The 25,147-nt window shown below is 42.7% G+C and overlaps 1 protein-coding gene across 1 annotated transcript in view; it reads left to right on the forward strand.

Annotated features, from left to right (window-relative positions):
- The window catches only part of FRAS1 (Fraser extracellular matrix complex subunit 1), a 330,441-nt gene that overhangs the window by 296,845 nt on the left and 8,449 nt on the right, over positions 1-25,147 (forward strand). Inside the window, exons 66-71 of the mRNA XM_055587421.1 lie at positions 2,816-2,966; positions 4,834-4,941; positions 6,650-6,809; positions 10,906-11,022; positions 17,213-17,379; positions 24,659-24,864. Coding sequence (XP_055443396.1) covers positions 2,816-2,966; positions 4,834-4,941; positions 6,650-6,809; positions 10,906-11,022; positions 17,213-17,379; positions 24,659-24,864 — 909 coding nt within the window. The remainder of the gene's footprint in view (positions 1-2,815; positions 2,967-4,833; positions 4,942-6,649; positions 6,810-10,905; positions 11,023-17,212; positions 17,380-24,658; positions 24,865-25,147) is intronic.

Consider the following 25,147-nt stretch of genomic DNA (forward strand, 5'->3'; position numbering starts at 1 on the left):
ACTCTAGCTTGCCAGGCTCCTCTTTCCATGGGATTTTCCAGGCAAGAATATTGGAGTGGGAGCCATTCCCTTCTCCTGGGGATCTTCCCAACTCAGGGATCAAACCTGGATCTCCCACATTGCAGTCAGATTCTTTACCATCTGAGACACTAGGAAAGCCCAACAAAACAAAACATTATAGCAAGAAGTCACAGTCGTAGGAGTGCCATTAATATCAAAGGGACTAGGCTAATGCATCCTCATGGGAAAAACAATTCTAAAGCGGGTGCTACCCAATTTTAAGTAGTTATCTCAATGAACTAAGAAAATCAAATATTTGTTTTTCACTTCAACTCAGGTTTAACCACACTGAAAGAGAGGAACCTATAGAGGGACTTACACGTAATCATTTGAGGAAAGTTTCTTTGATTAAAATTTGTTTCCTTGAGATGCCTCTTGGTTTGGTTAATTCTCATTTTGTATACACTATCGCCCTCTACTGAACAGAATTTTAAGGCACTCTGAGGTTTCCTTTTGCTTCTGCAGTTGCATAACCTACATTCACTTTCAAATATGCAAAACTCAGTGATTGGTTCTTTGGCCCCCCAAAATTATTATTCTTTCTTCTCCCTGACTTTAGTTATAGTTTTGGATATCTTTATTCAGAATATGCTTAAAAATGACAAAGACAAGAAATTCTTATTATATATGTCCCGCTTTTTAAACCAATACATATATACCACAGAAGTACTTCTTTGCTGTCTGTTTCTTTAAAAATAGATGAAACAAGTGGTATATGGTGGGAGAAGGCAATGGCACCCCACTCCAGTACTGTTGCCTGGAAAATCCCATGGATGGAGGACCTGGTAGGCTGCAGTCCATGGGGTCGCTAAGAGTCGGACACGACTGAGCGACTTCACTTTCACTTTCCACTTTCATGCATTGGAGAAGGAAATGGCACCCCAGTCCAGTGTTCTTGCCTGGAGAATCCCAGGGACAGAGAAGTCTGGTAGGCTGCAGTCCATAGGGTCGCACAGAGTCGGACATGACTGAAGCGACTTAGCAGCAGCAACAACTTAAAACTCGCCCTAGTTCCTGTCTTTCTTTATCAAATGTCGGCAGAATTAGAGAAGACTTAACCTCGCTGAACCTCATCTGCAATGGTCACTGGTAATCTCAAGGCAGGACAGCGTCTAGCACAAGGTCTGCCGCAAAAGAGCTGTGCAGTAAATATTTATAAGAGTTCTTTTTTTCTAAGGATTAATAAGTAATATGAAGGTTAATGGAGAATAAACAGAAACAGAGGAAAAATAATTTGACCAGTCAGCTAGAAAATTTATGGAGGGTCTAACATCAGCAACGGTGAAATTAGGGCAAGTGTATTTAGTAAAACCTGTACATAAGGGGACAGAACATGATGTGAGATCCAGATAAAATCAGAAAATTTCCCAAAGAAGACAGAGTAAGATTTTCCCAAAAGATTTTTAAGTGCATAAGGAATTAATGGAGCCTTTTGAAGAACTTGGAATCCAACTTTAAATCCCTGACAACTTTGAATATGAAAGAACACTTTGGAAAAATAAAGTTTCAATGTCATAAGTATTGAGTAAGCATTTGGCTCTTTCCCTTAACTACCCATGGGAAGATGTTTCATTGTATATTCAAACAAAATTATATGTAAGTTCTATAATGTATTACCATATATGGCCAATGGCAAAATATAATTGTTTTAAAGTAAGCTTTTTTGTTATAAAGGAAATATGTATTTATGACAGAAAATACAATATATATCTCAAACATGAATAAACCAACTCCCTGACTCATATACACAGCTTCTCCATGAAGGCTTCTGCTCATATTTTGTTATGTCTCAATCCAAGTTTGGTTAATTGTGTAGTAAATGAAAATAATAGAGCCGAATTAATGGCAATAAAAGGAACTCCTTCAGATAAAGTGTTCTCTTAGAAGTATGGTGTGCTGCCTTTTCAACATTATTTCAACAAAGCATTGAATGAAATAGGAAGTTATCCAACTGTGAGCTATCCGTTGGTAAGTTTCATGGTATGATATCCAAATCCCATGACCTTCTTTCCTATTGGAGAAGGTCTGTGTACTCACTAAGACATCCAAGTCAGCCTCAGGTTCGCCTAGGATGATGGGCACCCTCCCACTTAGGGTTGCTCTGTGCTCTCCTATGGCTCTCTGAAGACTATGGTCAGCCAGGGACTGTGTGCTGACAGTAGATCCCAGATCTGCCCAGATCCTTTGGGAATAACTGTGATGCCTTAAAAATCTCAACCAAGGCTCCCAGCAAATGATCAGCGGAAGGAGAGCTTCTGATACTTCAAAAGTGTTTTTAGGGGACTGCCTAAGACTCCCTGCTCCCAATGCAAGGGCCCAGGTTCCATCCATGATCAGGGCACTAGATCCCACATGCTCCAACTAAAGATCCCACATGCCTCAACAAAGACTCAGCTCAGCCAAAATAAATATAAAAAAAAAAAAGTTAAGTGTTTTTAAATATTACCTCTTTGAAAAGTCTTCTCTGATTATCTTATTGAAAGAAGTATCCTGACCACTTCCCACCCCTTTATTGTTCACATTTATATATCTCCCCTACTAGACTGTAGGTTCCATAAGGCAGGGATTTTAGTTTTTTTCCCACTGCTAAGGACCCAGTTCCTAGCCTGGTGCCTGGCACAATCATGAGCGCTTGATTAATACTGAATAAGTGGCTACATGAGTGAATGAAGACTGAACCGATATGAGATGCTCATCTCCCTCTTCATCCCGGGGAGAAATAACCCTCTCCGTGTGCACCCCGCTCGCTCGGCAGGTGAGAGACTCGGCTCAGTCCTTTCTGACGGTGCACGTGCCGCTCCACGTGTCCTACATCTACGTGACGGCCCCCAGGGGCTGGGCCTCCTTGGAGCACCACACCGAGATGGAGTTCTCCTTCTTCTATGACACTGTTCTCTGGAGAACAGGTATACTCACTGACATCTGAACAGATCTTACCTTATGCTTAAGCAGCATTTTTTTTTTAAGTATTGCGTTTTAATGGTAGCTGCATTCCTCATTCTGTTGTCCTATATACAGTCAAAGCAGAGCCACCTTAAGTGTAGAAAGGATACAGATCTGTGGTTTCCAAGAAAGACTGAGGTCCGTAGATGTTAATGCTGGAAGGCCTCCACCATCACGATAAATTCAGTCCAGGGAGCCAGGGACCCAGAGTAGAGGATGGCAAGTGATAGACAAGTCCCATACTGCCAAACGAATGTGTGTTCTTTTGGAATATAGTCATGTTCATTTTCTCCTAGGTAAAAATGATGTGATTCATGTTGTTTACGGAGAACAGAGTCTTGAAATCAGATACACAGAAGTGGAGAAATACATCAAGAATAACCTGGTTTACTTTATTCATTTGATATCGTTTGCTCTTTTTTTTGCATCCTTAAAAGTAGGAATTTTAACCCTACTTTTACTTCAAAGACTGCAATGCTAAATTTTTTCAATTACCTTCACCCCAGGCTTATCTGTAATATTGCTCTCCTTGAGAGGAGGCCCCCCCACAGAGCCTGAAGGGGTGCTGACCCTTCAGCTAAGATCCTCAGCCCTCTCTCTTCTGCCTCTCTCCACCCACCTTCTCCCACTGCCACCCCATGAATGTCCCTTAAAACTCCATGATTCTCTCCTCCATTCACTCCAAGGGTCTGAGTTGATTTTTTATATTTTTTTTCTATTTTCAGTGTCCTCTACTTCAAACACAACCCCAGGCTCATTTCCTCTTATTGTGTTGCTCCCATTCCTCCTCCTTCCCTGGTGGTGATTTACTTGATCAGAAGCAGTTACTTCATCTGAGTAGATTTCTTTAGATGGGGCTTCACTTCTACTAATGGAAAATACAGTCCTTCCTTCTGTTAAATGGTTTAAGGTCAAATCATTTATTTACATTATATTTCTCATCAGAAATAACCCCAGGGAGTTTTCACAGTCTGGGTCAGATAATTCTTGAGCTGGGGTTTTTTTTAAACTTTCTTCCCCACTTCTTTGCTTCCCCTTTAGTTTTTGGCCATACTGAACTCAATGGGTGTCGTGATTGCAATTGCTCTTATTAAAGCCACAGTGGACTCAGGTCCTGTCATGTGTAACTAGCTTTCTACAAGCTAACCTGTAATTCTCTATTGCTTTCAATATGAAGTATAGCCACCAGAACATTGGTTATGGTTCTGTTAAGTCCTGAAAGATGTTCTGGTGAGGAAAAGAAAATACAGTCTGAAGCAGACATGCTGTAACCACATCCTGGTGTAAAGTTAATAGTAAGAAGGTTTAGGGGCCATTTTTTCTGTGCTCTGAGGTGGGACCCTGTACCTGCTCTAAAGTGACATCTGCAGGTATAAAGACTGTGTCAGAAGAATAGAATTGTGAAAAAGAACCAAATTGAATGAGCTGTCTTACAACGCTGACTGGCACACGTCTCTAAATAGACTTTGTTGTTGTTCAGTCGCTAAGTCCGACTCTGCAGCCCCACAGACTGCAGCACGCCAGGCTCCCCTGTCCTTCACTATCTCCCAGAGTGTGCTCAAATTCATGTCCATTGAGTCGGTGATGCCATCCAACCATGTCATCCTCTGCCACCCTCTTCTCCTCCTGCCTTCAATCTTTCCCAGAATCAGGATCTTTTCCAAGTAGACTCTGTGTTCATGCAAGTATGTAAATTTGTCCTAAGTTACATTCAAGTAAGCATGTGGCTCTGCTTAGAGGTGTCCCTGGGGTAACTCATGTGTAGGCTACTGTCTGGGAGCTCTTCTCCAAGCCTTCACGTGAATGTTCTGTGTGTGGTTGCCTACCCAGGAATCCAGACGGACAGTGTGCTCTCTGCCAGGCTTCAGATAATAAGGATCTACATTCGAGAGGATGGCCGTCTGGTTATTGAATTCAAGACCCATGCCAAATTCAGAGGTAATATCAGTGCTGTTCTTTTCCTCAAGTTTTTTTTTTATTATTATTATTACTAAGAAATGTTTAAACATAGAGAAAAGTTGAAAGAATAGGACAATGAAGAACAAAGCCAACAATTGTTAGCATTTTGCTATGTGCATGTATACACACACACACATATTCCCATTTTTTTTATTTGAAGATAATTGTAGGCATTTGAAGATAATTGTAGGCATCATGCCATGTTACCCTAAATACAGTAAGCCCCTACATACGAACCTTTCAAGATGCAAACGTGTGTCTAGTTCCAGCAAGAAACCTAAACTTAAACAATCAATATCAGCCATGAGTGACATTGCTGCTTGCCCTCCGTCTCCTATTGCTGACGATCCTTTAGATCTATCATCTCCCATCTCCTCTCTCTCCTCCAATCAGTAATTCTTTTTGCCTGTTGACTTGATGCCAGCCGTTTTACTGTACTGCTGTACTTTCCAAGGTACTGTACTGTAAGAATAAAAATGTTTTCTATGTTTTGTGTTTGCATTTTATGTGCTATTTGTGTGGGAAGTATTATAAACCTATTACAGTACAATACTATGTAGCCAATTATTATGTTAGTTGCATACCTAGGCTGATTTCGTTGGACTTAGGAACAAACTGGACTTACGATCACAGTTTTGGAAGAGAACTCATTCGTATGCAGGGGCTTACTGTACTTCAGTAGACACCTCCTGAAACAAGGACCTTCTCTTCACATCACAATAGCATTACTGTGGCCAAGCTATTTCACACCAATCTAATAACATCTAGTTTCTATTCGTGTTCCCTCCATTTGTGTCCCACAAATGTCTTTCATACCTATTTTTATATTTGTTTATATTTGCTTTGCATCTGTTTATATAAAACAAAAGTGAATCCAATCAGGATCCATACATTCCATTTTGGCTGTTATACCTCTTTAGTCTCTTTTAATATAGAATGAGCCACCCTAGTGGCTCAGTTGGTAAAGACTCTCCGTGCAGTGCAGGAGACTTGGGAGGATTCCCTGGAGAAGGAAATGGCAACCCACTCCAGTACTCTTGCCTGGAGAATTCCATGGACAGAGGAGCCAGGCAGGCTACAGTCTGTGAGATCACAGAGTCAGGCTGTGTGACTAATTTTTACTTTTTTATTTTTTCAATACAGAATAGTTTCCCTACTTTTATTTATTCATGACACTAAATGACTGTACTTTAAAAGAGTGGAGGTATCTTGCTGAGTAACCCTTACCTTTTTAAGGATGTTTACAATTGCCTCCTTCCACAAAGGACTTGAGTGGTCCTAATGAGATTTTTAAAATCTGAAATTGATATTTCTATTTATGAACTACTGAGATCTTTCTGTCTCCAAGAAACATGTTGGTTAGAGTTCAAAGCTAAGTGTGTTCAATGTTCATTGTCACTAAGTACTGATATTATTATGAATATGCTCATTGGTGCCATTTCTACAAGGCACATTCATTATTATTTATAAATATATGTAACCCTAACAACGATCATGAGTAGAGTGATGGACTGAGGTAAGAGGCCATGCTGTCCCTCCCAATGTGGGATATATTCTCAGAACCAAGTGGGTAGGTGTAACCTTAATTTTTTTATAGAAGAATATTAATTCAGTTTCAAGGCTTTTGTAGGGGATTGACCACAAGCAAACTTACAAATAAGTGTCTGTGTGTTTCCCCTTGAAATAGGACAGTTTGTGATGGAGCACCACACCCTCCCTGATGTGAAATCATTCATACTGACTCCAGACCACCTCGGAGGAATTGAATTTGACCTGCAGCTCCTGTGGAGTGCTCAGACTTTCGATTCTCCTTATCAACTCTGGCGAGCTACAAGCTCTTATAACAGGTGAGTACAGGATGGAGTTCAGGGGTAAATCTGATATGTTTTCTGTTTCTTTAAGGGCTTTTCTTCAAAAGCTAGAAGAAAACTTTTAAAACTTTTCTATTTTAAAAGTGGAATAGACAGAAGTAGCCATCTGGCAACTAGAGAAACAGATGTAGCTCAGATCAGTTATCAGTTTCTGATGTATAAATTGGACAGGGATCACCCTTATTTCAAGAGTAAGAATAGGCAGGGTGCACATCAATTTTTCTCACATCACATTAGCCAGAACTTAGTCACATGGCACATCTACCTGCAAAGGAAGCTGGGAAATGTGTCCAACTAATATCTTAGTATAATAAAGAAATTTCATTCCAGTGATCACAACCAGTACAAAATCCAGGTTCATTAGTTATCAGATCCAGATGTCACCCCTTACAATTCAATGTCCTGTAAAATAAACAACAAGATTTAGTCTTCTCCTACACCCGATATAGAGGTAGAATGAGATTGGAATAAATACAGTCAGCTATTCCATTTGTAAAAGGAAAGAATAGGACAAACAAAATGAAAACTTTTACCATTAAAAGAGTAATGGAACCTATAGTAAATATTGTTAGCCCCATTTTGTAGGTCATGAAATTAGTACCCATCTTTAGCATGAAAATCTTATTATTTGCAATTAAAAAGTGACAAATTGTCTTAAGAATAACTTTTTAAAATTTTATTTTAGTTACAAATGTTTGGTCTTATATCAGATTTTTCTTGTACATCCTGATTCCTTTGAAATCAATATATAACAAAATAACCTTTATTGTGTTTCCTAGAACCTCATGAGATTGCGCATGTACTTGTCCCAATTTATAGACACAGAAATGGTCCTCTTTAAATCCTTTGCTGACTCCCCACTACTTACCAAATGAAGTCCAGCTCTTTGAGCAGGACCCATATCCTTCCCTCTAAGCCTTGCCTCAAACCCAGCCTTCTAACCACATGTTCCCAACCTCTGAATCCACCAGCCCATCCATACCTCTTTGCTTTTATAATCTGCCTACCCTTCTTTTTCCTTTCCTCCTGCACATCTCAAACTCCTCTGAGCTCCAGCTCATATACCAACCCTTCCAAGAAACCTTGGCTGACTCTCCATGCTGTGTTAGAATCTCTTCCTCCTGATTCATGTGTTGTTCTAGCTTTTACTGTAACACAGCTCAGCATATTATAATGCTCTGAGTCCCATTTCCATTAGATTGTGAGCTTCTCAAGGGTAAGCCCAGAATTGCCTGTTTTAGCACACAGTAGTTCCTGAATAAGCATCCTTTATGAGCTAACATTTGCAGTAAGGAGATTAAATCCGTAGATAAATGACAAAGCAAAGAATAACACCAAGCGTTCTGTGCTGTGTACACCATGAGCCATGCTGAGCACTCAGACCACAGCTGCTTAGGGTTGGGAGACCATAGCAGCTGGGGAACTGACCGAGGCTTCTTGGGGAGGCTGAGCAACTGATGGGAGACTTCTAGTTTTCAGAAAAGAGGGGCAAAGAACCACAGGATTAAAAACCTACCTCCAGACTGTGTTGGGCATATTTGTAGGAATAGTTAGGAAATTGACCTAACTCATATTCAGGGGTGGGAAACGTAGGACTGCAGCCTGGGGAGACCATGCCGTTTGTCTTGCATTCATTTGTTCAATAGATATTTATTAAACTTTTACTAACAATACATCGGTGGACAAAATAAAAATCTCTGCACCCACAGGCAGACATAATGAATGAGTACAGTATCACATGTTAGAAGGTGATGTTGTTGTTGTTGAGTTGCTAAGGCTTGTCCGATTCAGCACTATGGAAAAATAAAAGGTCAAGAGCAGGGTAAGGGGAATCAGAAGTGGGGGACATTGTAATTTGTTGGTTAGGAAGTTCAGCCTAGGCCTCATTAAGAAGGTACATTTGAGCAAAGAAGGAAACAAGGGAGCTCACTGTGCAGATTATCTGGGGGAAGGGGTTCCTGGCAAAGTTCCAGAGTTTGACAAAATTTTGGTGGCTGAAATGGAGTGGATAAAGAGGGTAACAAGAGACAGGGTCGGGCTGCTGTGGAGCCTTGAAGGCCAGTGTGGGGACTTTTTCACTCTAGTGCAACAGGAGCCACTACAGGTTCGAGGGGAAGAACAACAGGATCTGGCCTTTTTGTTTTTGTTTTAATTGGAATATAGTAGTTTTACAGTGTTGGATTAGTTTCTGCTGTACAGCAAAGTGAACCAGCCACACCTATACATATATCCCTTCTTCCTTGGATTTCCTTCCCATTTAACCCATCTACCCCACTTAAAAATGGGTTTAACCCATTTCCCATCTGCCACAGAACACTGAGTAGAGTTCCCTGAGCTATCAGTAGGTTCTCATTTTATACATAGTATCAATAGTGTATATATATCAATCCCAATCTCCCAATTCATCCCATCCCATCCCTATCTTCCCTTGTTATCCATATATTTATTTTCTACATCTGTGTCTCTATTTCTACTTTGCAATGGCCTGACTTTTGGAAAGTAGGAGTCAGGCATGGACAGTTCTGCCTAATTAAGTATTCCTATTAAGAGCTGCTATTCACATTACACAGGTCAATTTTTGTGTAATTCAAAGATAGTATACAAGATCTCATTTCCTGCTGGTTCCAGCTTTGGAGAAAGATAAGGATGGAGTGAAAAAAACTGCAGACATACAGACCTACAGGCATACAAACTTCCAGGGCACAAAGGGGCTTAGAAACCAAACCCTGAAAGTTTGCCTGGTTCGTCTAAAATTGTACAGCCATGGCAGAAGCAAAGCTAGGGCAGGGTTAGACTGTCTCCCCATTTCCAGCATGGGCTATCTTACTAAACTGACCCCAGGCTGTGTCCTGAAAGTTGTATTTACTTATTTATTTAGTAAGTGTGTTAGTCACTTAGTCATGTCCAACTCTTTGCGACCCCATGAACTGTAGCCTGCCGGGCTCCACTGCCCATGGGAATTCCCAGGCAAGAATACTGGAGTGGGTAACCAATCTCTTCTCCAGGGGATCTTCCTGACCCAGGGATCGAACCCAGGTCTCCTACATTGCAGGCAGATTCTTTACCACCTGAGTCACCAGGGAAGTTGGCTGTTTATTTATGTTTACTAAATCTTTGCTATCACTTTACTAATAAACAGACACAAATAATGCCGAAGAAATGGTCAAAGAAGAACATGGAGAAAGTGAGGACTGATCACAAATCACGCTAGTTAGAATTAAGATTCACAGCCCTGAGCTCCTCATTCAATAGGTGGCAGCCTCCCAAGGCCCTTGAAGAATCTTCCTGCCACTTCTGGCTGTCTGGCTGCCTTTCAGGCAGCCTGCCAGGGGCTGGGCTGCTGGATGACAAGTGTGGGAAATGAAGTAGGTGAGGGCTACCAAGGCTCTGTACTTTCAGGGTCATGACCTACAGAATCTCATGCCTCACTGTAAACATAGAAATTCCCAGCAAGTCATCTCCCATGAGAAGTGATCCTGTTCTTCAACTTCGTTTAAAGGGTGAGGGTTTGGGAGAGAAGTCCTGAAACTGAATGCTAATGAAGTGGGGGTGGCAGCTGTCTCTGGAGAGGGGGTTAGCTAACCCCCAGGCCTTCACTACCTTTTCAATCAGAGCAGCAGCAGCCGCTGGCTCGGTCACATCTCAGTAAACACAAGTTTTTGCAGTCCAGAACGTGTAACAGGGTGTCAGTCAGCAAGAAACACTGAACAGACGTTGTCAAGTCATTTTCACAGGGGTGTAAAAAAGGATGTGGCCAGGTCTGTTTTGCCCTCATTGGAGCCTTTTAGATTTTTATCAACAGTGTGCCTTTCTCAGCATTTCTCATGGAAAGGGCTTGAATAAATGAAAAGAACTCTATTTAACACCTCTGGCTAGTACTCTGAAGTGTGTTAGAACAATCACAAGTGTGATGAATTCCTGAAAACCGTGTCTGCAGACTCCTGAAGTTCTTGGTTGGATGCTGAGCACCAGTATCATCTGAAAACTTATCTACTGAAGTCAGGGTATTTCTGGATAAGTAAGTAATCTCTAAATCCATCTCTCTAACCGCAATCTGCCTGCCTGTTTCCAGGAAGGATTACTCCGGGGAGTACACCATCTACCTGATCCCTTGCACGGTGCAACCCACACAGCCATGGGCGGACCCAGGAGAAAAGCCTCTGGCCTGCACCGCACATGCCCCAGAGAGGTAGGGAGAGAGGATTGATCCTCACTATTTGTGAACTCACCTACTCACTGACATTTATTTGTAACCCCGAATCCAATTTTCGTGGTGCTATCCTGATCGTTCCCTGACCTGCAGAGTGATGAAATAGCGGTCATCTGAGCCAGAATCCCAGCTCAGATTTCCCATCCCGTGAACGTGTCCCTTTTACATTCCATTTGCTGCCAGGTTTTTCAAATTTTTGTCCCTTGTATTGGTGGTTTTGCTGTTTAAAATGGCTCCCCAGCAGAGCACCGAAGGGCTCTCTCGTTTCCCGCATACAAGAAGGCGGTGATGAGCCAAATGGAGCGTTAGATGAGCTTCATTCCAGCGTGACCTTCAGTGCCGTCACTGAGTTCTATGCTAAGGAACCAATAGTATATATCAAATAAGGTGTCTTTAGACAGAAACACGCATAAAACAGAGTTAGGTATTGATCACTGATGAAAATGTTGAGAGCAGAGGCTGCAGGAACTTGACCCATGATTTCCCCCCAGGGGCAGCTGTTCACAATTCATTCATTCCGTGTTCATTGCAGCTTTATAGAATGTAACCACCATGAATAACAAGAATCAAACTGTCCATCAGCCCATCCCCACCTGTGACCTGAGCCTGTCCTCGTGCCAATGTTCACTCATTCGGCCCGTATTTATTCAGCTCTTATGGTGTCCTTGGCTCTAGTCAGCTTGGAGACTAGCAGAGGACTTAAAGTCACCTCTGCTCTCAATCAGTGCCTATAGTATAGTGCCACCTTTCTAGGAGCTGAGCAGAGTGACTGGAAAACGTTTCAGAGAGAAGGCACTGCAAACAGAATCTGACATTATCATTAAGAGAAGATGATTTGAAAAGTGACTTTCAAATTAAGAGTCTGAGACTTGGCCATTGGATTTGGCCACGCAGAATTCATCCATAATCTTGATAAAGGTTAGGTTCAGTGAACTGAGGAGGATGAGGCCTGATTAGAGTGGGTTCAGGAGAGAGAGGCAAGAACATGGAGATAAAAGGGACAAAACGATGCTGAAGGAGTTTTGTTATAAAAGGTTTCCGATAGAGGGTCATTAGTGGGAAGAGATGAAGGATCGAAGGAGGTCTTGTTTGTGTGTGTTTCAGGTGCAAAGTATTTCAGGATGTTTGTGTGCTGGTGAGAATAGCCCTGTTGGTCTACTGGGGGAAACAGACAATGCAGTGGGAAGAGGGAAGATGTGCAGAGCTGAGTCCTTGAGTGGAGCAGGGGACAGACCCAGCCATGCGGGGACGGGCCAGCCTTAGCCAGAAGCACAGACACTTCATCTACTCAGAAAGAAGGCAGGCACAGTCTATGCATACAGGTGAAGGGAGAATTAGGAGGTTGGGAGGGTAAGGATGACCAAGGACACATCTGATTGAGTCTGTTTTCTCCATGAAATGAGAAGTCAAGCATAGCTGGAAGTAAAGAACAGTGAGGTTTGAGAAGAGAGGAGGAAGTGAAATAGAGTCGTCTCTGAGAGTGGAAAGTAAGTATGGTAGAGAGTTACTGACACAGAAGATCAGCAGTGCTGAGAGCCCTATTGAATTTTTTTTTTTTTTTCAAAAAAACATTTATTTATTAATTAGTTGGCTACATTGGGTCATAGTTGCAGCTCGGGGGATCTTTCATTTCAGAGCATGGACTTCTCTCTAGTTGTGGCATGTGGACTTAGTTGCCTGGAGTAATGTAGGATTCCCCGACCAGGGATCGAACCTGCGTCCCCTGCATTGGGAGGCAGATTCTTAACCACTGGACCACCAGGGAAGTCCCTGAGTTGTCTTTAAATTACCATTAAATTACTTATTAATGTAAGATGACTAGTATGTGTTTAAAGCACATACAATTTGATCAATTTTGACATATACGTACTTGTGAAATATCACCACAATTAAGATAGTGGTGATGTCCATTTTCTTTAAAAGTTTCCTCATGACCCTTTGGTATCCCCCCTCCCATCTCCTCCCCACACCCAACCCCCTTGGTATCTACTGATCCTTCTTGCAATTTATACTAATTTATATAAGTGGCATCACACAATACGAATTCTTTTTCTCCGACTTCTCTTGTTCGACATGGTTATTTTGCCTCACTCATGGTTGTTGTGTGTATCAGTAGCTTGTTCCTGTTGCTGCTGAGCTGTATGCCATGGTGTGCACACACTATAGTTCATTTATCAAATCAGTTCGTTGATGGACATTTGGATTATTTCCTGTTTGGGCTGTTATAAATAAAGTTGCTATAAACTTACATAGATAAGCCTTTATATGGACACATGCTCCCTGTTTTCTTGTGTAAATACCTAGGAGTGGAGTGGCTGGATTCTATGGTATGTTTAACTTCTTATGAAACAGGCACACTGTTTTCCAAAAATTACAAATGTGTCACTGTGTGTGTATCCCCACCATGAGTGTGTCAGTTTTCCAGGTCTTCTGCATCCTGGTAAATGTGGCTGCAGAGGGCCTGGTGTGGTTGAACAATTAATGAGTGGAATTAAAAGAGGCGAGCTGGAAAGATAGGAAGTGGTAGGTAAAGAGTGAGACGTTTGAAAGCAAGGTTTTATGGAGGAGGTGCCTGGTAGGATGGTGGAGCATAGATGGCTGCAGTGGAGAGGAGCACGTGCTCTTTGGAGGTGAAGACATCAAGGAACTGAGAGGTTAGGGGGGGTGGATGTTTCATCCATTGAAATCATTGAGACTGAGGGCAGGAGTGCTACAGGAGAGCCTGCAGTCAGTCAAGTGTGGGAGGGACTGTGACCAGGAACATAGTGGCTGGCAGCAGTAAGGAAGAACAGAGGGCAAATCATCTGAAGAGATATGCTGGGGAATTTTTTATTCGTGTAATCAATTTTTATTTATTTACTTCTTACTTTATCCTTTTGGCTGTGCTGGAAGGCCTGTGGGATCTTAGTTCCCTAGCTAGTGCCCCCTGCATTGGGAGCACAGAGGCTTAAGTACTGGACCACCAGGAAAGTCCCTGTAATAAATTTTTTTAAATTATGAAATGTTTTAATACCCAGAAGACCAAACATCATGGATATATAAAACCTCAAGAACGTTACCTAGTAAGAATTATAACTGTGATTTGGGTATCCTTTGCACTATGATCCTGATGCTAAGTGAATAATAGTAGCTACCAGTGGTATTAGTGTCCGTGTATGGAGTGCAGACTATGTGGTGGACTCTGTACTAAGCTCTTTTTTTTAATTGATTTATTTTAATTGGAGGCTGATTACTTTACAATATTGTAAATTCAAGTCTCATTACAGTGATCGCCCTCAAGATTGTTTACTGTATTTCCACTTTATAACTAATGAAACTGGGAGTTGAAAAAAAACCCAAACAATCCTGGTACCTTTTAAATACCTTCAATGCCCCTTTCAGTTGTACTCTCCCCAGCTCTCCACTAAGATAACCACTAGCCTGGTATTTGTACCTATCATCCCTTGTTTTGGGCTTCCCTGGTGGCTCAGATGATAAAGTGTCTGCCTGCAACGCAGAAGACCCGAGTTCAATCCCTGGGTCAGGAAGATCCCCTGGAGAAGGAAATGGGAACCCACTCCAGTACTCTTGCCTAGAAAATCCTATGAACAGAGGAGCCTGGTAGGCTACAGTCCATGGGGTCGCAAACAGCTGGACATGACTGGGCGACTTCACTTTATCCCTTGTTTTGGCTTATGGTTCACCTCATATTTAGGTCTTCCCTATAGCTCAAACAGTAAAGAATCTGCCTGCAATGCAGGAGACCTTCAGGTCTCCTGGGTCAGGAAGATCCTCTGGAGAAGGGAATGGCAATCCACTCCAGTATTCTTGCCTGGAGAATCCCATGGACAGGGGAGCCTGGTGGGCTACAGTCCGTGGGATAGCAAAGAGTCAGACACAACTGAGCAACTAACACTACTACTACCTACCTCATATTTACTTCTACATGGTTTTGCATATTTTTGAACTTTATATAAAATTTTCAGACTGCATGAATTCTCTCTGTGGCTTTTTTTTCCCTCTCAGTGAATCGTTTGTTGATTCATAAGTGAAATCAGCACAAATGTTGATCCATATAGCTGCTGTTTGTCTTTCACTGCGTTAAGGTAGTCTCCATAGGAATTGCCCCCAATTTATTTGACCACTCTGGTTTATAATCCCAGATTCTCTCTATTACTCCATGTGTCTCAATGTGTCTCTCTTAGTTAACATGTGTGAGAAGTTTCTCCAGGGTAGGTGCTGGATTTTTTTTTTTTTTTTTTTTTTGAAAAGAGAGAGGAATGATGGTTTGAAATGGCAAAAAGGAGCAAAAAAATCATTAGCCCCACTTCTAGTCCCAGAGTTGGTGAATATGGAAGTCTGCAGAGTGAAGAGTATTGTTGGGTATACTGAGGCATTGGGGTTGGATGTCCTTGTCTTACATCAGGGAGATCCTTACCTGTGGGTTCCCCATTATTCCCAGGGTGAGCCTCCTTAGACCTAACTGTACATTTGATCATCTCCACATCTTTTGATATGGCTTTGTATGTATGCAATAGGACTCCAAGACATACACAAATATCTAGTCTGACTCAGGAAATTCAGACTTAATTCAAAAGAATTGTGTCTCCTGTTATGCCCATTTTTGTGAGGTCATTATAACCTTATAAATTATGATTATCATCATCTCAATCTGATTACTCATCCTTTTTAATCAGTAAGTATTTATCCCGTGTCTTATGGCCTGGCACTGTGTAGATTCTGGTAATACCAGCATCAACCTATTTCCCTGAGTCAGGTAAATGAAGTCTTGGTACAATGAATAGTTATATCAAAGCTGTTAAAACAGGGTCAGCCCTGCTTTGTGTGGGTTTCTCCTGTACCCCAAACTCCTTCCACACCTCAGCCCTCTCAAATCTGTGCCCAGAGCAGTTCAATTAAAAGTAAGGAATGGTCAGACAGACTAGTTGGAAGAATAAAGCATTGAAATTACCACTTGTGCATTGTTCAGTCGTTGTTCAGTCACTAAGTCGTGTCTGATTCTTTGCTACTCCATGAACTGCAGTATACCAGGCTTTCCTGTCCTTCACTATCTCCTAGAGTTTGTTCAAACTTGTGTCCATTCAGTCAGTGATGCCATCCAACCACCTCATCCTCTTGTGCATTGTTCTTTAACAAATATATGTGTTAGGAACTTGGCTAGCATCAAAGGTACAGTGGTGAGCGGATAGATATGGGCTTTGACTCTATGGAAATTTTAATGGGTGAATCAGACTTTGTTCACACATTTAAATAGAATAGCAAGCCACAATAAGTACTATGAAAAAAAAAACAAAACTGCACAGTGGATTGAGAACAAATAATAAGAGATCTGACCCAGCCTGGGAGGGAAGAGAAAGAAGGTAAGCTTCCTAGAAAAAGTAGTGTTTGAGATCTGAACAGTAAGAGTTCTCTAGGCAACGAGTGGTAGTAGACAAGGAGGGAGCATTCCAGTAGAAGGTTTGTCAAGGTCAAAGTCAGAAAACTAAATTCTTTACCACTAATCTCAATTTGAACCTCAGGGCATTCCAGAATGAGAGGGCCAGGAAAAGCAGAGTGTTGAAGAGTCTAAAGACCAATTAGATAATTCCTGCTCCAAAGAGCAGATGAACCTCATAAGAACTTGAACTAAATGAAGTCTCTCGCCTGTCAGTTCAGTTCAGTTCAGTCTCTCAGTTGCGTCCCACTCTTTCAACCCCATGACTGCAGCATGCAGGCCTCCCTGTCCATCACCAACTCCCAGAGCTTACTCAAACTCATGTCCACTGAGTCAGTGATGCCATCCAACCATCTCATCCTCTGTCGTCCCCTTCTCCTGCCTTCAATCTTCCCCAGCATCAGGGTCTTTTCAAATGAGTCAGTTCTTCGCATCAGGTGGCCACAGTATTGGAGTTTCAGCTTCAGTGTCAGTCCTTCCAATGAATATTCAGGACTGATCTCCTTTAGGATGGACTGGTTGGATCTCCTTACAGTCCAAGGAACTCTCAAGAGTCTTCTCCAACACCACAGTTCAAAAGCATCAATTCTTCCCCTCTTGCCTTATACCCATCTCTTTATTCACCAAATGTTTTAGCACCTATAGCAAAGTGCAGGGTGGGAACAGGAGGGCAGTCCAAAGGACTGATGAAAAATCAATCCTACTCTCAAGGAACTCTTGTTTTTCTGCATTTAGATTCCTGATACCCATTGCATTCCAGCAGACCAACCGCCCTGTCCCTGTTGTGTATTCGCTCAATACTGAATTTCAGCTCTGCAACAATGAGAAGGTGTTCCTAATGGACCCCAACACTTCTGATATGTCACTGGCAGAAATGGATTACAAAGGAGCCTTCTCAAAAGGTAAGCGTTCCCTTCACCCAAAGACAGAGACTCAAATGGACTTGAGAAGCTATCGGATAGGTCTCCTAGCATCTCTGCTTGTCGGCTTTCAGTCAGCTCTCCAGGGAAGAGTCCCCTAGGGCTGGTTCCAGGACAGCCAGGGTTTAGTCAAGGAATAGACTCATATTCTTCCTTCAGGTTATTTCAAAATAAGATCATATTCTTTGTGCTATAATGATCAGCGATATGATGAGTGTGAAAGTGCTGATGAGTAGTAAGAACACAGGGACTTCCAGCCAAATTCTAATGCATTGTCTAACTTTGGGTGAATTGCTTCATCTCTCGGTTCCTGAGATTGCAATATGACTGCCTGCTGCTGCTACTGCTAAGTCGCTTCAGTCATGTTTGACTCTGTGCGACCCCATAGACGGCAGCCCATCAGGCTCCCCCGTCCCTGGGATTCTCAAGGCAAGAACACTGGAGTGAGTTGCCATTTCCTTCTCCAATGCATGAAAGTGAAGAGTGAAAGTGAAGTCACTCAGTCGTGTCCAACTCTTAGTGACCCCATGGACTGCAGCCCACCAGGCTCCTCCGTCCATGGGATTTTCCAGGCAAGAGTACTGGAGTGGGGTGCCATTGCCTTCTCCATATGACCGCCTACCAGCCTCAAAACTACACCAAATGTCCATGTCTTCTTCAGCAGGCTTTCTCTACTTGAAATGGTTCCTTTGCCCTCTCCCTGCTCCAGACACAGCTTCCTTGACTTTCTTCTTTTTCAGATCTCTATCTAAATGCTAACCTCCCCAAAGAGACTTGCTTTGACCATACCGGTCAATCTAACATAGGTTTTCGTATCTTTCACTTTCACTAAATGTTGTTCATTTTTTATAGTACTTCTCACAATTTTTAATATCATATTTCTTTACTTATTTATTGCCTGTCTCTCCCACTAGGACACAGATTGTGATTAAATATCAAATTTTTACGTGATCCCACCAATGCCTAAGTGCTCAAAAAATATTTGTTGAATGAATAAACTATAGATGAATCAACCCATTATCTTTTCTTCCAGTTTCTCTCTTCCGCCTTTTTCTTACTTTTAATCTTTTGCTCATATCTGAGTTTTTTTTCTCTCATCCTAAAAACATATCCCATAAGAGAAAATCTCTCATCCCTACCTCTTGCTCAAACTTCAACCCGCATGTCCTCCTTCTCTTTCCTCTGAGAATCTTCCTGAAGGAGTGGTGAGCAGACACTGTCCCCATGGCCCTTCTTCCCAGTCACTCCTGCATCGTCTGCTGCAGACTGGCTTTGTCCTACCACAGCTCAGAATTCTCTCTTGTCAATGAGGCTGGCTTTGTCCTACCACGGCTCAGAATTCTCTTGTCCATGATACCAAGCCCATGGATTTTGACACTTTGTTTGGTTTCCTTTGCACCAGCCTCTCCTGACGCCATCTTGCCTTTCTGACCATTTCCCCTCCTGGCCCTCCATCCTCTGCCCTGTCAGTATGGCTGTCTCCACATTCCATGCTTGGCTCCTTCTGTTCTTACTTCAGTGCTCCTCCAGTCACCCCCATGACTTGGCTCCTCCCTGTCCTCTGAACTTCCTAACCTCCTGCTACTCCATAGCCGCTCCATGAAAATTAACCTTGTCCCTGGTCTCCTCTGAGCTTCTCTTCCACACATCCACACACAGATTGAAACTACCAAACCTCTCCAAGTGATGGCATTTAGACACCTTGTTGTCATTGTTCCATTGCTCAGTCATGTCTGATTCTTTGCAACCTCATGGACTGCAGCATGTCAGGCCTCCTGTCCTTCACTATCTCCCTGAGTTTGCTCAAACTCATGTCCATTGAATTTGAGCAGACTCAAATGATGCCACTCAGCGATGCCATCCAACCATCTCATCCTCTGTCCCCCACTTCTCTTCCTGCCCTCAGTCTTGCCCAGTTTCAGGGTCTTTTCCAATGAGTCAGCTCGTTGCATCAGGTGGCCAAAGTATTGGAGCTTCAGCTTCAGCATCAGTCCTTCCAATGAATATTCAGGACTGATTTCCTTTAGGATGGACTGGTTGGATCTCCTTGCAGTCCAAAGGACTCTCAAGAGTCTTCTCCAACACCACAGTTCAAAAGCATCAATTCTTTGGCACTTACCTTTCTTTATAGTCCAACTCTCACATCCATACACGACTACTGGAAAAACCATAGCTTTGACTATACGGACCTTTGTGGGCAAAGTGATGTCTCTGCTTTTTAATACACTGTCTAGGTTTGTTATAGCTTTTCTTAAGAGGTCTAGAACTGGACTCATCTCCCCCCAGAAATGTTCCTCTCACATTCACTGCCCCACTGACTGCATCAGCAAGCTCTAGGTGGCCAGCCAAAGATCTCAGGGCTAATGCCTATTTCTCCTCTACCTCCTATACCCCACCCCTGATGGTAATAAGATCCCAACTCTCAGGCATTTCTTCCTTCAGTCCCTTTGTTGTTGTTTAATCTCTCAGCTGTGTCAGACTCTTTGTGACCCCATAGAGTATAGCCCGCCAGGCTCCTCTGTCCATGGGATTCTCTAGGCAAGAATCCTGGAGTGGGTTGCCATTTCCTTCTCCAGGGGATCTTCCTGACCCAGGGGTTGAGCCCACATCTCCAGCATTGGCAGGTGGATTCTTTACCACTGAACCACGAGGGGAACCCTCAATCCCCTTGCCTCACCTCTATATTTTGTTCATTTGCTTGTTTTTACCATTTTTAAAATTGGATTATAGTTTCTTTGCAAGGATGTGATGAATCGGCAGACTGGGATTGACGTACATACTCACTGCTATATTTGGATACCTATTTCTTGCTAGAGCATTACAAGAACTCTCTACTTGTACCTCTAGTCTCTCTGTCATTATTCTCCATGTTTCTAAACTCCAGGTGTGTTGATATTAAGTCCACATTTAAAACATTCCAGGGACTTCCTTGGTGGTCCAGTGCTTAGGACATTGAGTTTCCACTGCAGGGGGCACAAGTTCAATCCCTGGCTGAGGAACTAGGATCCTCTATGCCATGTTGCACAGCCAAAACCTTTCCGTGTTCCCTACTACTCCGGTACTCAAGTCCAGAATCTCGGCACTGTTAATCAATTTTCCCAGAGCCCCTTCCCCCCACCCCTTGGCTCCCATCACTGGCCTGCCTGGTGTCACAGGAAATGCTCTGATGTGCATTCTGAGTCAGACAGATCTGTGTTCACATCCTTCTCCCACATGTCACAGATATGAAACACTGAAAAAGTTATTTAACATAGGGGCACTAATTGAACCCAAAGTAGGGAAAACCACTAGACCATTCAGGTATGACCTAAATCAAATCCCTTATGATTATACAGTGGAAGTGAGAAATAGATTTAAGGGCCTAGATCTGATAAATAAGAGTGCCTGATGAGCTATGGAATGAGGTTCGTGACATTGTACAGGAGACAGGGATCAAGACCATCCCCATGGAAAAGAAATGCAAAAAAGCAAAATGGCTGTCTGGGGAGGCCTTACAAATAGCTGTGAAAAGAAGAGAAGCGAAAAGCAAAGGAGAAAAGGAAAGATATAAGCATCTGAATGCAGAGTTCCAAAGAATAGCAAGAAGAGATAAGAAAGCCTTCCTCAGCGATCAATGCAAAGAAACAGAGGAAAACAACAGAATGGGAAACTAGAGATCTCTTCAAGAAAATTAGAGATGCCAAGGGAACATTTCATGCAAAGATGGGCTCAAAAAAGGACAGAAATAGTATGGACCTAACAGAAGCAGAAGATATTAAGAAGAGGTGACAAGAATACACAGAAGAACTGTACAAAAAAGATCTTCACAACCCAGATAATCACGATGGTGTGATCACTGACCTAGAGCCAGACATCCTGGAGTGTGAAGTCAAGTGGGCCTTAGAAAGCATCACTATGAACAAAGCTAGTGGAGGTGATGGAATTGCAGTTGAGCTATTTCAAATCCTGAAAGATGATGCTGTGAAAGTGCTGCACTCAATATGCCAGCAAATTTGGAAAACTCAGCAGTGGCCACAGGACTGGAAAAGGTCAGTTTTCATTCCAATCCCAAAGAAAGGCAATGCCAAAGAATGCTCAAACTACCGTACAATTGCACTCATCTCACATGCTAGTAAAGTAATGCTCAAAATTCTCCAAGCCAGGCTTCACCAATATGTGAACCGTGAACTTCCAGTTGTTCAAGCTGATTTTACAAAAGGCAGAGGAACCAGAGATCAAATTGCCAACATCTGCTGGATCATCAAAAAAGCAAGAGAGTTCCAGAAAAACATCTATTTCTGCTTTATTGACTATGCCAAAGCCTTTGACTGTGTGGATCACAATAAACTGTGGAAAATTCTGAAAGAGATGGGAATACCAGACCACCTGACCTGCCTCTTGAGAAATTTGTATGCAGGTCAGGAAGCAACGGTTAGAACTGGACATGGAACAACAGACTGGTTCTAAATAGGAAAAGGAGCACGTCAAGGCTGTATATTGTCACCCTGCTTATTTAACTTATATACAGAGTACATCATGAGAAATGCTGGGCTGGAAGAAGCACAAGCTGGAATCAAGATTGCTGGGAGAAATATCAATAACCTCAGATATGCAGATGATACCACCTTATGGCAGAAAGTGAAGAGGAACTAAAAAGCCTCTTGATGAAAGTGAAAGAGGAGAGTGAAAAAGTTGGCTTAAAACTCAACATTCAGAAAACAAAGATCATGGCATCTGTCCCATCACTTCATGGGAAATAGATGGGGAAACAGTGGAAACAGTGTCAGACTTTATTTTGGGGGGCTCCAAAATCACTGCAGATGGTGACTGCAGCCATGAAATTAAAAGACGCTTACTCCTTGGAAGGAAAGTTATGACCAACCAAGATAGCATATTGAAAAGCAGAGACATTACTTTGCCAACAAAGGTCCGTCTAGTCAAGGCTATGGTTTTTCCTGTGGTCATGTATGGATGTGAGAGTTGGACTGTGAAGAAAGCTGAGTGCCAAAGAATTGATGCTTTTGAACTCTGGTGTTGGAGAAGACTCGTGAGATTCCTTTGGACTGCAAGGAGATCCAACCAGTCCATTCTGAAGGAGATCAGTCCTGGGATTTCTTTGGGAGGAATGATGCTAAAGCTGAAACTCCAATACTTTGCCACCTCATGCGAAGAGTTGACTCAGTAGAAAAGACTCTGATGCTGGGAGGGATTGGGGTCAGGAGGAGAAGGGGACGACAGAGGATGAAATGGCTGGATGGCATCACTGACTCGATGGACGTGAGTCTGAGTGAACTCCGGGAGTTGGTGATGGACAGGGAGGACTGGCGTGCTGCAGTTCATGGGGTCACAAAGAGTTGGACACGACTGAGTGACTGAACTGAACTGAACTTAGGCTCTTGGGACGATTAAATAACATACTGTAGGTAAAAAGTTTGATGCCCTAGCAGGAACTATCACAATAAACTGTGGAAAATTCTGAAAGACATGGGAATACCAGACCACCTGATCTGCCTCTTGAGAAATTTGTATGCAGGTCAGGAAGCAACAGTTAGAACTGGACATGGAACAACAGACTGGTTCCAAATAGGAAAAGGAGTTCATCAAGGTGTATATTGTCACCCTGTTTATTTAACTTATATGCAGAGTACATCATGAGAAACGCTAGACTGGAAGAAACACAAGCTGGAATCAAGATTGCCGAGAGAAATATCAATAACCTCAGATATGCAGATGACACCACCCTTATGGCAGAAAGTGAAGAGGAACTAAAAAGCCTCTTGATGAAAGTGAAAGTGGAGAGTGAAAAAGTTGGCTTAAAGCTCAACATTCAGAAAATGAAGATCATGGCATCTGTCCCATCACTTCATGGGAAATAGATGGGGAAACAGTGTCAGACTGTCTTTTTGGGGGCTCCAAAATCACTGCAGATGGTGACTGCAGCCATGAAATTAAAAGACACTTACTCCTTGGAAGGAAAGTTATGACCAACCTAGATAGCATATTCAAAAGCAGAGACATTACTTTGTCAACAAAGGTTCATCTAGTCAAGGCTATGGTTTTTCCTGTGGTCATGTATGGATGTGAGAGTTGGACTGTGAAGAAGGCTGAGCGGTGAAGAATTGATGCTTTTGAACTGTGGTGTTGGAGAAGACTCTTGAGAGTCCCTTGGCCTGCAAGGAGATCCAACCAGTCCATTCTGAAGGAGATCAGCCCTGGAATTTCTTTGGAAGGAATGATGCTAAAGCTGAAACTCCAATACTTTGGCCACCTCATTCGAAGAGTTGACTCAGTAGAAAAGACTCTGATGCTGGGAGGGATTGGGGGCAGGAGGAGAAGGGGACGACAGAGGATGAGATGGCTGGATGGCATCACTGACTCGATGGACGTGAGTCTGAGTGAACTCCGGGAGTTGGTGATGGACAGGGAGGCCTGGCGTGCTGCGATTCATGGGGTTGCAAAGAGTTGGACACGACTGAGCAACTGATCTGATCTGATCTGAGCAGGAACTAAGAAAAAGTAACTACACCAGGACTGGTATCCTTCCAGCATTTCGTATTTTGTACATGGACCTGCTTTTACCTGGGATGCTCTTGCAGCCTCTCCCTCCTGACTCAGATGCCCCAGCTGACCACTTATGGTTCAGGATACAACTCAAATATCATCTCCTTTTTATACCCTTCCAGAGTGCTCTCCAGGCAGACTTTGGTGCTAAGCCCTCATTGTCAGCTCTGTGCTCATTTGATGTTGTTGACCTTCCTCTGTGGTGAGGTAACAGTATCGCGCAGTGGTTAACAGTGTGGGTGTTTCAAACCAAGCACCTTCGACTTTGAATCCACCCTCACCACTTGGTGACTTTGTGACCTTGAACAAATCACCTCACCACTCAGTGTCCTCATCTGTAAAATTGTGAGCACCTCCTGAGTTCTCCCATGGGAAGGACTTAGTAAAGTCCCTCTCCAGGAGTATGAGTTCAATAAATGCTAGCTGCTTTTAGCAATTGCTTCGCTTGTATTTCTGCCCTCTTAGCTGTCTCTCACTGACCTTTGTATCCCTTGCACATAAGGGAATGCGTGCCCTACCCTAAATACTTCAGGAACATTTACTGATTAAAGGAAACAATGCATAAATCAATGTGTATTTTAGGGGCACATGGACCCCACAGTTCTTCATAGAAAGGTACTTTTGATTCTGAAGAAGCGTGTTAAAGCCTTCCTATCCTTGACACTTTTTTTTCCTCTCTTTCTTAAAGTCTGACCTAATTAATGCCTTGCAATCTTTTCAGGTCAAATCCTCTATGGCCGAGTACTTTGGAATCCAGAGCAAAACCTTAATTCTGCTTACAAGCTCCAGCTGGAGAAGGTCTATCTTTGTACTGGAAAGGATGGCTACGTGCCTTTCTTTGATCCCACAGGGACCATCTACAATGAAGGGCCACAGTATGGATGCATTCAGCCAAACAAACATCTGAAACACAGATTCCTGCTGCTGGTATGCTGTTTGTGTTAAAGAAAGGGCTGACACACGGATAGATTTCCTCAGCTATAAATTTTGCCTAATGCTAATAGAATCCCACGCTCGATAGTTTCTACAGATCCTGTTATTGTTTTGTTGATGTTGTCTCTGTCAGCTTAATTCTAGCACATATTACAAAGCTAGTGATAATAATGGTGGGTAACAATGTTACCCACCCAGGTCTGGCTGCTTGCCACTGAAAAGCCAATAAAAAGGTTGGTGGAAAGGAAAGTTTGCTTTATTTTGGATGCTGATAACC

Source organism: Bubalus kerabau, chromosome 7 (assembly GCF_029407905.1).
Source record: "Bubalus kerabau isolate K-KA32 ecotype Philippines breed swamp buffalo chromosome 7, PCC_UOA_SB_1v2, whole genome shotgun sequence".
In the NCBI taxonomy this organism is placed as follows: Eukaryota; Metazoa; Chordata; class Mammalia; order Artiodactyla; family Bovidae; genus Bubalus; species Bubalus kerabau.